Source organism: Porites lutea, chromosome 11 (genome assembly GCF_958299795.1).
Source record: "Porites lutea chromosome 11, jaPorLute2.1, whole genome shotgun sequence".
NCBI classification, from domain to species: domain Eukaryota; kingdom Metazoa; phylum Cnidaria; class Anthozoa; order Scleractinia; family Poritidae; genus Porites; species Porites lutea.
In genome coordinates this window covers 12,665,087-12,678,375 of record NC_133211.1, presented here as the reverse complement: position 1 = coordinate 12,678,375, position 13,289 = coordinate 12,665,087, and the positions used below count along the sequence as shown (strand labels likewise).

Sequence of the window (13,289 nt, the reverse complement as noted above, 5' to 3'; positions counted from 1 at the left end):
AGAACCACAAATTAAGGACTCTTTATTGTGAATATCATATCAGTTAAGTCCAATATTTTAAGGTTTGTGGAACAAGTTTAGGTGTTGGCCATCGAAGAATACTAAGTGGTTACAAAACAAAAGATACAGGAACACAACAACCGGATGGAAAAATAATCCTTTAATCGAGTACGAATTTGTGAGATATCTGGCATTCGAAAGGGGGCGATGTTATGAAGTGGGTAAAGTAAAAAGAATCCCTGATTTTTTAAGTAGAAAAATGGTCTTTGTTTGATAAGATTTTCGTGCAGTGACTCAGTTTAAGCGAATATTTTTAACGCGACGTAAATCAATAAATGACCCTGGCTTTCAACCACATTATTGGCGAATGACTCATAATGTATGGATGAAGGGATGCCCATTCCTAGTCCGTTGAAAAGCGGATATCTGGTTACCATAAAAAAATAAACGAATTTTCACTGGCAGGACACGTTTTAAACATCTCTCGAAAAGTTTTGTTTTTCACTACCGACCATCGAAAAAAAGGAAAATATGGTCAGCGATTTAATTAACACATTTTTTCAGCCTTGGCTTAAGAGTAAATGATGTGTTTTCAAAAACCCACTATGAATTTGCAGTGGATTTTCTGAGTGCCAGGTGTTTTTCATCTTCAAAATCTTTATCATAAGAATAAACACGTGTTAAGACCAGCAGTAACAAAGTTCTTGTCACGACTAATGATGTTTCTATTCTAAACCTGCTGGTGACTTTACAGCTACACCCAAAGTTTATTTGTGAGTATGCACTATGGACCCACGGAACCGCCTAGAGGCCGAAACAAAGGTTGTTCACCCACAAAAATGTACGAAATGAAAGCTCCCTTGCTGATAGTATTTATCTTGAAGAGATGTTAAAACTAAACCGGAAGTTTGCGGGATAATGTCTTTATCCCCAGATCGTTGTCATGCAAATTCAACGTCATAAAACCCTGTCACGTTTCAGTGTTGTGACTCATTGTTCTGGGCATGCCCAGTCAAGCACATCCTTACGCAAAATTTATTCAAACAACAGAGACAACATTACAAGAGTGACATAAAAACTGCCGACGGTTTGAGAGCAGGTATTCCCTATCTACCACACGCAAGACTGGTAAGGGCTTGCGGTGATACACAGAGGATTCGGCTCAACATTTGATTAAACGATGCCAGGGTATAGGGCATTTTTCGTTCCTGCTGTAAGTGAAAATCTCTTATGTCGAATTTGTCATTTGCCCGTTCGGAACGCTGTACAGGTCTCGGTTTGTGGGCATCGATTTTGCGATTCTTGCCTCAATGGAGCATTGAGTATTAACACGAGGTAAGCGAATGACAGTTTATTTCCAGTTGATCTTTGTGTGATTGATACAGTACATGGTTGAGGAGGTTAACCTGTACACGCGAAATAAAGCAGATTCTGTCTTGAAGTTTGTTTATGTTAAAGCTAGATTTCGAATTGTTACTTACCTACACCGTGTTTTACAAGACGGTCAAATTTTCAACAGCTGGATTTGTAGATGTTAAAATTTGTCTTGTAATAATTTAACCTTGTTTCGCTGGGCTTAAGCTGGTTATGAATGGTAAAAATTTGATAGAATGCGCAAATATTTTTACAAGCAATTTTTCAGAATTCTCGATTCACAGTGGGGTTCCTGGTAAAAGATGCTTAGCTGCGATTATTTTATTTCTGCATTTTGCGGAGACGTTTTTAAGTAACCCGATGACGGCTGAAACCCTTGTAAATCCTGACTCCAACAAATGGAGATTGTCTTCAACCTCACGTAGCAAATTTGCCTCAAGAATAAGCGACGGTTAGAAGTTTACAGCAGTGATCTTAAAATACAAAGAGCCCTTCATGAACGGAAGATTAAATTGTAAACATTTATAGTGTTCTATGCTTTCCAAGACAGAGACCGAAAATTAGTTCGTTGCTTCAAAAATTCCTTTAAGAATATTAGCACCGACCTGCAGGAAATGTGTTCAGTATATACTCCAGTATATTGCAAAAGGAAAAAATGCATTACATCCTACACTTCTTTGATCGAATAGTTTAATATTTGTTCGTTTCCTTAAAATACCAGGTTCCCCTTAATTCTAGAAATTATATCTTATCTTGTTTAAGCGTATAATTTTCCAGAATGCACTACTGTCACACGTTGTTGCAAATCATCGACTTTTGTACTTTAAACTGGCTTTCCCAAAATAGTTTTGTGCGGCTGGACAAAATCAGAGGGCATTTGAAACAGAGATGGTTTTTTTCAATGTCTCTTTGATCCAGCTTTGTATAAATTAAAGCAGTCTTTCAGGAGATAATGGAGTATTCTGGAGTTTGACAGTGACAGCATACTTGTTGTTGTTATGACAATTATCGCAGTTGAGAAGAATTTCCTCAGTACAGTCCTATGAGACCGCCGTTTCCTTAAAAAATTGTCAACCTTGACCTTAAGTTATTCTTTTTACATAGGATCGTTGACAACAATTCTGTTCTCAATGGGAAATGAAATCAAAATTGATTGTAAAGATACTGCGAAATTTTCGGCCATTCTTTTCTATTTTGATCATTTGTTCCTGTCGTCTGGGTAGGATGAAAATTTTCTTTCAACCCCAATTTCCGACCACTATCCAGCCACAACGACTCGATGACTCAAGTCGAAAATATTTTTGTATCACAAAATCATGAGCCATCGCATGTATTCTGTAAGTGTGTAAGTGATTTAATTTTCGTACAGATAAAAAAAACGTTTCCTTGCTGAAAAAGGCCCTCGAAAGATGCTGAGTTTTTATTGCGATGATGATACTCTGGCTAAAAACTTTTAACATACTAGAATCGAGAGTATTGAGCCTAATAAAAGCAAATAATAAGATATACATGCAAATTAGACGAGCTGCTCTTTTCAAATTCCGTATAGCAGAGACCTTGTACACAAATATATTAATTTTCTTCAGCCGGGCGGAAAAAGAACAAAAACCCATTAACACCACAAGGCATTTTTCGGTTAATCGTAAATTAAAGGACAAATTTTAATTAGAGCAAAGAAAAGCTTTCATTCTTTGGAATGTTTACAGAACGAAATGCTTTTCATTCATGTTTCGTGTAAAATTTTGGTGATCTGTTGTTGTTCGATGCTCTCGAGATATATTAATTTCAAGCAAAAATTTGCGTGACTTGTTAATTTCATCGTCATAAGCCATGACGATTGCGGGCTGGCTGTATGACAAAGTCTACTGTTCTTTTGGCTGGCTTGTCCAAGTTAAAATAATTGCTTTTTTGACAGAAAGCTCTGCCAAACTAAGTACTTAAATCAACACCAAATCTTGGCCGGAGTCAGCACATGTCATCTTTAGCAGCTCAAAACAATTCATGCCACAGAAGGCTTTTACGAGGGCAAACGAACATCAGGCGCCGAACAAATACACACTTTGCGTGTTGTCGTTTGCGGGCGGCGGCAAAGGGAATGAATTCAATATTGCGTTCCGTCTTTTTTTCAGCAAGGTGTACGGTTATAACGATCCATTAAAAGAAGAACATAAACCTTAAAACTCATCTGAAATCTATGGCTACCTCTGGGAAATTACGTTGACAATAATAAAATGTGGTCTTCAACTCGAATTGAACGTCGCGGGAAAAATTCTTGTTCTTAGCTGGATGTTAGATATTTGTTTACTCTTCGTTTACTTAAGAGGGTGTAGATTGGAGTGTTCTTTTCAAATCGGCTCTCATTTACATAAAACCCAAAGAGAGGTATCAAAATATAGAGCTATCATCTTGACATCCTTTCCTCTTTGCGGTTTGAATTAACGGAAATATCTCTTTTTGGAGTCCAAGGATGTTTGGACAAGAAAATAATTCGTTGAGAAAACGGAGACCAATTTAAAAGATACCCATCAGTAAACAATTGAAAACTTCTTTCTCATTCGGCTCCTGCTTTGCTTTTCTTTAGTAAAAACCCGTCGAAACGAAGAAGAACTGATATTTCGAAGAATTCCAATATTTAATAAGGTGTCTTTCTCTAAGTTTCTGTCTTTAAATTTTGATATCGCCATTTTCTTCTATTTCTTTCAAATTTATAAGTAGTGAAAGAAATTGGTTTCACGGACGCAGTTTCGTACAAGTGCGCTGACTAAAACAAATTTCGCCAGGTTTTTTTGTGGTAGACCGATCATTATTTAGAGTTAAATGATACGGTCATTTACATAGTTCAGAGAAATATTCAATAAAACCCTGTAGAAAACCTTATAGCAGTTCGCGTGACAAGATTGTTTGAAACGGTTTTATGTCGCGTGTTATTAAAAATGCATTTTATGGTCTTCATCGTCAATCTTCGTTATTGGTCCTTGGATAATACAGAAATTTGTTTTGGCAACAACAGTATTAAATATAATAAAGTTTGGCTTTTAGTTACGCTTTGCTTCGGAAATTCCACATGCTAATACCATTGCTGCGAAAAAAATGTCAAATTAAATTATACCAGTCTTTGTTCAAAGCCCCGTTTTGATGTATCGGTTTGGAGACTAATCCCCCGCGGCCGAAAATAAGCTAATTAGAGGCTTTCATCCTTAACAAAAGTTTAGAAAGCTATTACATGTACCTTTAAGTATTCGTAATTACGAAGGGTGACGCCCAGATTTTTGTTTGTCAAAAGAAAACTGATACAACCGAAGCCATTGTAGGGGCTACGAACTCAGCTGTCACACAGTCGTTGATGAAACACGCAGTCGCTATTTGCTAAAGCAGCTCCCAAGATCGACAAACTTTTACAAAAAACTACAAACGGGTTCCTTCCTGGTGTAGTGTAGATAGAAAAACAAATGCCCCGACTTTACATATGGATTAATTCTCCTTCCTCTCCTAGACAAGCTACGCGTCTTCGATGCCCCGTGGACAGTTCTAGTATCGACATGTCTCAGGTAGGGACTGTGTTCATTAACGAACTTGCCATTATTTATAGTTACCGTTAGTTCAAACCATTTACTATATAGTTTTGTATAAGTTAGGCGGCCTTTGCTGAGGAAAGACGGTCCTTTTGTGAACTTCACAAGGGTCGCATAACAAGTAAGAGTCTAGTACTCCTTATGACGGTCTTAATGAGTTTGAGGAGTGTCAGACAGACATATTTGATTTGTCACCTGAACCAGGCAGTACACCATCAAGAAAGTGCGACTGACAAGTTTCATTTTGTAAAATACTTGTACTGAAAACAAATGGTACCATGTGAAAGTAGCGCTGAAGAAGTTTCATTTGAATAGTCACACTATAGAATTTTAACCGCAAAGTAAAAGTTAGGGGTGCATTTCTGCTTCCAAAATGTGTGGCTGCCCTGAAGTTTGGTAAACGCTTGGTAAGCACTTTTCAAACAATTTCTTGGAGGAGTTCAAAGTTAGCGCCTGGCCAACCGGATCAAGATTAAATAATGAGAATTACAAATGCAAATCAGAACCGAAAAAAATATTTAGCGTTCAGTTCATCTTTCAAGTTTACTAAAAAAGGAAAACGTACGCCTTTGGATTGAGTTTTCTCTGAGCTTCTGACCTTAACTCGAATTTTAATATTGTTTGCTATATCGTGTAATGATCCGTTGATGGAAAATTGCTCATTAAAATCTACTTTGAGTCATGAGGGTTAAAATCTACCCTTTCCCTTTCAAAATCAAATATAGATACATATATATAACTTGGTAGCCTGAATTTCTGCAGACATAACTTCGAGTCGCTTACTTCTTACTGAGGGTGTACGCTGCTCGAAGTAATGTCTGAAATTCAGGTTTATAACCTGGGTTTAGGTTTTGAGTCTGTTAATGTCGTTAATGAATTCATTCAAATGAAACCTCTTCAGAAGTACACTTGATGTGGAATTTTTTTTTTTTTCGTTTCCGGGTATATTTGGGATTTGCGTTTTGATGTTGGGTGTTCTAAAATAGAGGTGAAAAGTTTAACCCCTTAATTCCGTAAGTTTAAAATACAAATACTTTTTTTCCTGTTTTCGACTTCGGCTTTAATTTATTGTGGTGGTAAGGTGAATTTATCTCGGGTTACCATAATAATATATCAGTTTTCCTAAAACTAAGGACACTGTATAAAGGAAGAAATATTATTGCCGATCAGTGCTGGGTTTAACACTAAGTGGAAAGTTCCTTTTGGTGCGTTTATGAGTAGCACCAGCCAAAGTCACATTCAGAAATAAGATCACACCTCACCAAAAAAAAGCCGCTGTTCATTATAGCTCTGAGGCGCTAAATGAAAACGAAAGAGGGGAAATTGTTTTCCTGACCGATTAAAAAATGTGTTAAGATATTTGATTGATCTATAAAAAGGAGCTCTTAAATTAATACCTCATGCTTTATCACTTGGCCCACCCACTCGGCCTTATACCGAAAGATCATCACGGAGAATCTTGTTTTACAAAACCTTCTGAATACGATTATTTATTGTACCAGGGCTAAAATGAGGGTACAACAAACACGGTGGTCGCTTAAGAAGATTCTAACGCGTAGCGCTCTGACTGGGGAAGAGGGTCGAGTGGGTAGAGGTGTTTTGGAAAACAAATGAGAGGGGATTCGACTGTATTGAGACTCTTGGACTCATACGACGCCTGTCGCGCGTGAACACCGCTTTCTACCCTACTTTAAAAAGACGACGCACACATATAAATGGTTGAGCTAAGTCTTAATTTGCTATAGAATGCCTCTCGATGTGTTAAACTTTCCGTGTTGGCTTTTTCACAGATTTACGCTGATGACGTGACGAATCAGATGATATTTTCGCTAAATGTCTACTGTGATCATTATCAGCTGGGTTGCAAATGGAAAGGGCACCTGAAAAAACTTGAGGTATGTCCTGTGGAATGTTATGAAAAACCGATTTTCTTTTTTAAAGTGTTTACTCTTTTTTTATTTCCTGGACCGATTAACTGTAATAGGACAAAGTCGGCAAAGGCAGGCCGTGGACTCTAATTTTTCCTTACCATAAATTTTAATAGCGGTGCTAATTAGTTTAGCTTTGAATTGCCTTTCTAACAGCTAAATTCTCCGACATTGAAAAGGTTATCTGTCTAGGTTATCTAGACGTCTCCCAAGAGTACACAAAAAGATACAATTTTTTACGCCCTATTAATAGCGGGTCCTCACATGCAAACCCCCTCCCACCCCCTTTATCTCATAAGCAGATTTATCACACAGTAGGTAGAAGACATGATCTGCTTGCACCAGTCTGCTCAAGACATCAATCTTGGCTCTCTACCCAATCCGATTACAGTAAGCAACTTTAAAAAAGATCAAGAATAACTCTTAACTGGATAATTCGTGAATTTAAAGGTCATGTGTTCGGCTGGTTCGGTTGTAAAAAATGAAGAAGGAAGATGACACATTAGAGAATTGCATCCAGCTTTGCGCAAAAATTTACATAGTTCTGCTACGTGAAATTAAAGTAATCTTCCACACTTCATTATTCAGTGGTAAGATGTGTGTTTCGCCCGCTTTTGGTTTGACAAGATTATCTCACTTGTCACGTTTCTATACCTTGAACAGGTCATTACCGATTTTTCTAGCAAGTATCAAGTTTAATCAGATATACAGAATGAATGAATGAAGCTGCATAGGGTGTTTTCAAGCGAAATTGACAGACTTCTAGGAGGGCGTTTAATTTTTTAAACGAAAAATCGTAGGCTGACTACTTTTGAGGTTGTCCTTTCAATTCAGTTGGGATGAATGAAACGGAATGTCGCTCACCTTTTACCTTCCATTCTCTCGCTGTTCATATTCGTGCCTTTTTATTATTTAACCCGAACCGAAAACGCTCGTCATTATACCACATGGAAAACACCACGGGAAAGTCTAAAAATTGCGTTACCTTGTCACGCTCTAGGATCACATGGCTGGTTGCAAGTATGCCTTGGTGGATTGCATTGCAGGATGCGGTCAGCGGATTCAGCGGAGAAAGATAACGGATCATGTGAAAAAGGACTGCGTGAAGCGATGGGTGAAATGTCCCCGGTGCAAGAAAGAGACAACCTTTGAAAAGCTACAGGTGAGAAGGATTATAACATATTTGCTACTGCTGGGGAAAGCAATGCCTCCCATTCCATAAAACAGCAATGTTTTTATGGTTTTAACCTTTCAGCTGGGTTTTTCTGTGGGAAATGCACTTCAGAGGCGCCAGACATACCAAAATGATAAATCAGAAGCAAATTTGTACATAATTGTAAAGCTTCTACCCCAACGTTTTAAGATACAAACCAACAGGCACTGCACGTAAAAACTTACATTCCTGACACCAGGCTCCTGAATAATCCATGATTAGTAGCTGTGCAAGTTCGAGATTTTACCCAGACTTTTACTGAGTTAAAACCACATTGCACGGCATGACAAACATTACTACATTTAACCCTCCTTCACTTCCACACTTTCATTTCAGTGACTGTTGAGACTATTGTCAACCATCCCGGTAGTTAAAAAGCCTTACGCGCAAGTATAATAGTAACAGAAGTCGCCGGATCTCATAAGATTTAAGCTACGTGGAAACGGACGCAACAACTCCCAGCAAGGCTGCGTCCTTTTGTACGGGGCAAAAAATTTGATTGGTTTCAAACTTTGCGCAACAACTCCCAACAACACGAAACAACATGCAACAGGGTGTGGAAACAGACCCAGCATGTAACATCCAACAATGTTGGGAGTTTTAGGGGGCTTTAGGTTAAACAGTCATAGTTGGTAAGCCCTGTCAAGACGCACTACCTATTTAGCATACAACTCGTACAGGAGTCAGAATTGTCCTTACTGACGTGCCTTGCTGTTTACACTACCTTATATAGAACCACAACTGTCCTGCAGCCAGGCGAAACCCGGATGAAGAAATAATCATGTGCAGTAATGGCTGTGAGAGTAGAATGAAAAGACATCAGATGCCGCTGCACCTGAGGAACGAGTGTTCACATCGATGGGTCTACTGCGAATACTGCTCAGTAGAGATTGTCTTTAAAGATAAACAGGTGCGTGTGTTTATCATCTTCTTTAGGCGCAAAGCCGCTAATCCTCGCATTTGCCAGAAAAAACAAACCCATGCAGACGCCGCAGAGAACAAACCATAACCACGAAGGAACCACAAAGGCAGGCGCACGAAATTTCCACATGGGTTGGGGGAGGGGGGGATGCGCCCTAATAAGGACGAGTCGTTTTTGCCTTTACTAATCTACATCAAGTAGGGAACGTATTCCAAGTTGTGCTTTACAAAGTAATTCTGCCATTTAAAATTTCGTTCAAGGAGGATCATTCTTTACAGCTTAGTTACTCATAACAATGTGAGTCGTGTCGTCGATGTTACGTTAGTCGCACTTAAAGCGAAGAAAGCGAATTCAAAGCTTCGATTACGTGCATGGACCGTAAATGCGTGATTTCAGCCCGGATGCAACACTCTCTCAGCAATCATTTCTTTTCTTTTGTACAGGAACACTTGAGACGTTGCCGACGTCTTCCTTCGGAATCTGAGCCGCCACCGTTAAAGAGAGGAGGAAACCACCGACAGAGCATGCCTCATAATTCAGTCCGTTTCGACACGCGACATTTGCGTGGTGGTAACCGCAGCAATAGTGCCTCTCAGGAAGTATTGGCCCCAAGCCCTTCGCCACCGCTTCGCTCTGTCTCGTTTCCAGCCCACCTCAATTACGTTGGTCGCGAGGAGTTTGAAAGCGCTGTAGTTTATCGTGGATCGGAGCGAGCCAGATCGGTCACAACAAGTCAAGTGGAACTTGAAAGCCAGTCTGACATTTTCACTTGCACTTGTGGACAAAGAATTGCACGTGGTGAGATCACTATGCACATGTCAGAGGAATGTCCCAGGAGACTGACTAAATGCCAGTACTGTCGTGCGCAAGTCAAGTTTGAGGATATGCAGGTCTGTAGCTTCGGTACCGCTCTGGCGATCATGACACCAAATTATTAACGTATACACAAACGTAGGGTCTTTGTAGGAAGAGACAGGGTGGCCGAGCAGTTGGGGCGTTGGAATTGTAATTCGGATGCCCCGAGATCAATCCCCGCCCAAACCGCTTGCTGGATTTGTTCTCGGTAGTCTTGAGTTCAACTCCTCGGTCACCTTGTAAACAGGGTTTGCCTCCGGCCTGCTGGGATTCTTAAACTTGTGGGCCACAATGAAAACTACTGGTTTAACAGTAATTGTGTTGCCCCTATAAAGTCATTTTTTGTGCCCATGGATAGGAGTGACGGCTGAGAAGGCATTGTGCGGAGAGGATCAAAATACTGTGAGCTCCAATAAGTGTAAGAGAGAGGGACAATGGACCCCGCCTTTTCTCCTCAAGTAGCCTCCTTTTTTCGCTAGCAATCCTCTGCACTAACCCCTTAAAACACAACTGGTAGCAAGTGTGTACCGTCCCGTTTTACTGATTAGCTGGACATACTTGCGCTACTTTGATTTTATTAGAAACTGTGTTTCGCTCCTAATTGGTTCGGTAATGATCTAACTAGCCCAGGAGGCTACCATGATTTGATACTGGATGTTTACTGGTCTTAAAAGTGAAATATTCGAGAAGTATTGTATTTGAAAACAACAGAACTCTTAATCTCTGATTTTAAGATCGTGATGTGAGCTTCTCTCTCTCTCTCTTTTTTGTAGAGCCATCTTCAATTGTGTCCTCGTTTTCCTTTGAGCTGTCCCAACAGCTGTGGTGTTTCACAGATTCCACGCGAAGAAGTGAGCAATGTTCTGGACGATATTATGTTACTTGTTTGCCTCTTGTACATTTCGCACATCGCATTCCACTCACTAATGTTTTTCTCTGTTCCTTTTTCAGGTGAATCGTCATCTCTCTAACGACTGTCGTACGAATCACATTCATTGTCCATTTAAACATGTCGGCTGTGAACATGAAGTGAGTTCTTTGTACAGTTATGAAAAAAGTGCACAACAGTTAGAGTATATTAGGTTTAGCAACTGCTTTTCAATACCTTTCATACCTGGGCTACGGTTTAGGGCTTTACAACTGCCTGACTTCCAAATTTAATGGACCAATGAGATTTTGGAGCAAAAACGTGCAAAATGTTTTAGGCGCAGGAAAATGTGCAAACGGTGTCAGGCGCGGGAATGCAACCACAAGACGAATAGTCTCCCTCCTAGACAAATCAATGACAAAATACAGCAACAGCATGCAAGAACATGCGCATGCGCAAAGACGTGTCGACACCAAGTAAAACCAAGTTGCATATTCGGAGGTGGTCTGAAATTCTAATTCTGGGATAGGGGTCTATTAAATTCGTTTCCTTCCGCTAAGGTTAAATAAAATACTAAAACCAAAGCCCAAGAATTCGACAACGTTCTGTTATAATTACAAAAATTTTATAAAACAGAGTTGTGAGAGAAATTTGTTTCTATTTCTTTGTAGTGTCCTCAGCGCACTCTTGCGCAACACCTCGAAGACGACATGAAAAAGCACCTTGAACTCGTGTCACAGCTCGCTATTGATCAGCGAAAAGAGATCAACGAGCTCCGTGAAATTGTGAAACATTGCAAACCTTTTGCCGACAGCAAGCTCTACTGGAAAATAGACAATTTCTGGGAAAAATTCGCAGAGGCAAAGCGCAAGGCCGGAGTGGAGCTTCACAGTCCGCCCTTCTACACAAGTCCGTACGGTTACAAATTCAAGGTTGTCATGTTTCCATACGGGAACGGAAGCGGTGAAGGTTCTCATCTATCGTTGTACATCCGTCTTCTCCCAGGCGAGTACGATACACTTTTAAAATGGCCTTTTGAGGGTGAGATTACTCTCTCGCTCTTGGACCAAAGCAGAGACCCCAGTAGGGGCCAACGGAACATCAGCCAATCATTTAGTCCGGATCCAAATTGGAAAAGCTTCCAGAGGCCCAATAAAAATGGCGCCACCCTCGGATTTGGTTACCCGCAATTCGTTTCGCACCGCGGGCTAGAATCAACGAACTATGTGAAAGACAACTGTTTGTTTCTAAAAGCGACAATCGACTGCAAATATTCAGCCGATTTATAACAAAAGGCTTGAACTGCCGACGCAAAATTCTTGCGGAAGCGCATTAGTCAGTCAGAAGGACGGATACCGGACCGTGAGATAAAATATATATCAACTTTTTACACTGTTCCTATCTTCTCACTTGGAATTCATTTCTACAATTTAGTTTCATGGCTCATAAACCGGAACTTAACTGATAACACCCCGGGCGCGATCAATGTCCGCCCGGCTTGGGAGAAAAATGAAAATTTGGTATATTGAAAAGAAAGACCCTTGGGTTATAATGTACAGCTTAAGTGATAGTGATGCTTCTTTGCAATTGCTGCAGGCGTAAAAATGCTGTGAAGACAATTTCTTGTCTCCGTGTTGGCGCTAAGAAGGGCGAAATTGGAGACAATTCATTGAAAAAACCTTCGACAATTCTCAAGGTTCACAACTTTAGAAAATTGCTGTGGTCTGTACACTTCTAAAGAAAATATTAACGTGATTATCAATAACCACTGATTGGGACATAAACAAATTTTTGACTTTTCAAAATGGACTTAGTTATTTTTATTCGACACTTAGGAGTATTTCACTCCAGAAAAATAACACGCTTTTATATACTATTGATATTTGAAAAGAATAATTTGATCAGAAATATTTAATATCCGACCGTAATTTTCCTAACGCATAATGCTTTGTTGGCTTTTTCGCGATGTCCAAATTGATTTACAATTATGAATAAAAGTTATTTCAGGACTTTGAATGTCTACTTTGTTGAAGTTTGATTGGGTGGCACTTAGAATGGGGATTTTCTTTTAGAGGCTGCGTGGCCAAGCGGTAAGAGCGCTAAACTTGTAATCCGGAGTCCCCGAGTTCAAGTCCCTCCCTGACCGTTGGTTTGATTTGTACTCGGTAGTCCAGAGTTCAAATCCTCGGCCACGCTTGTAAATAGCCAGCTGGTTTGCCTCTGGTTAGCCCGCGTAGCAAGCGTTCCCGCGCGAGTTCGTCGAGAAAATTGGGACGAACTCGCGCGGAAACGCTTGCTACGCAGGCTAGCCTCTGGCCAGTTGGGATTCTTAACCCTGTTAAGTTCAATTTGAATTATTTGTTTCAGGTATTTGCTCGCCCCCACTAGCATTAGTGTTCTAAATACTGCCGAGGGCTCATAACGGAATCGTCGTTATTCGTAGTAGAATCTTTTGTATTAGTTGAGAATCATGCCCTCATTTCAAAATAAAAATAACAGAGGAGTATTAATTAACTTAACATTTGATTCTTGTTTTGCATATATTATAGTTATTTAA

The 13,289-nt window shown here is 39.8% G+C and overlaps 1 protein-coding gene across 1 annotated transcript; it reads left to right on the top strand.

The window, feature by feature from the left end:
• Nucleotides 1–1,035: 1,035 nt before the first annotated feature.
• LOC140952083 (TNF receptor-associated factor 4-like) lies at nucleotides 1,036–12,741 on the top strand. Its single transcript, XM_073401502.1, has 9 exons — nucleotides 1,036–1,335; nucleotides 4,868–4,922; nucleotides 6,737–6,841; nucleotides 7,875–8,036; nucleotides 8,821–8,997; nucleotides 9,453–9,899; nucleotides 10,638–10,715; nucleotides 10,816–10,893; nucleotides 11,404–12,741. The coding sequence occupies exons 1-9, from the start codon at nucleotides 1,181–1,183 to the stop codon at nucleotides 12,019–12,021; spliced, it is 1,875 nt and encodes a 624-aa protein (XP_073257603.1). The 5' UTR covers nucleotides 1,036–1,180; the 3' UTR covers nucleotides 12,022–12,741.
• Nucleotides 12,742–13,289: the final 548 nt, after the last annotated feature.

Excerpts from the sequence above, each read along its gene's own strand:
- LOC140952083 (XM_073401502.1), top strand. The coding sequence starts at position 1,181 with ATGCCAGGGTATAGGGCATTTTTCGTTCCTGCTGTAAGTGAAAATCTC. Across the intron at positions 4,923-6,736 it reads CTAGTATCGACATGTCTCAG|ATTTACGCTGATGACGTGAC; the intron begins GTAGGGACTGTG and ends GCTTTTTCACAG. Across the intron at positions 6,842-7,874 it reads GGCACCTGAAAAAACTTGAG|GATCACATGGCTGGTTGCAA; the intron begins GTATGTCCTGTG and ends GTCACGCTCTAG.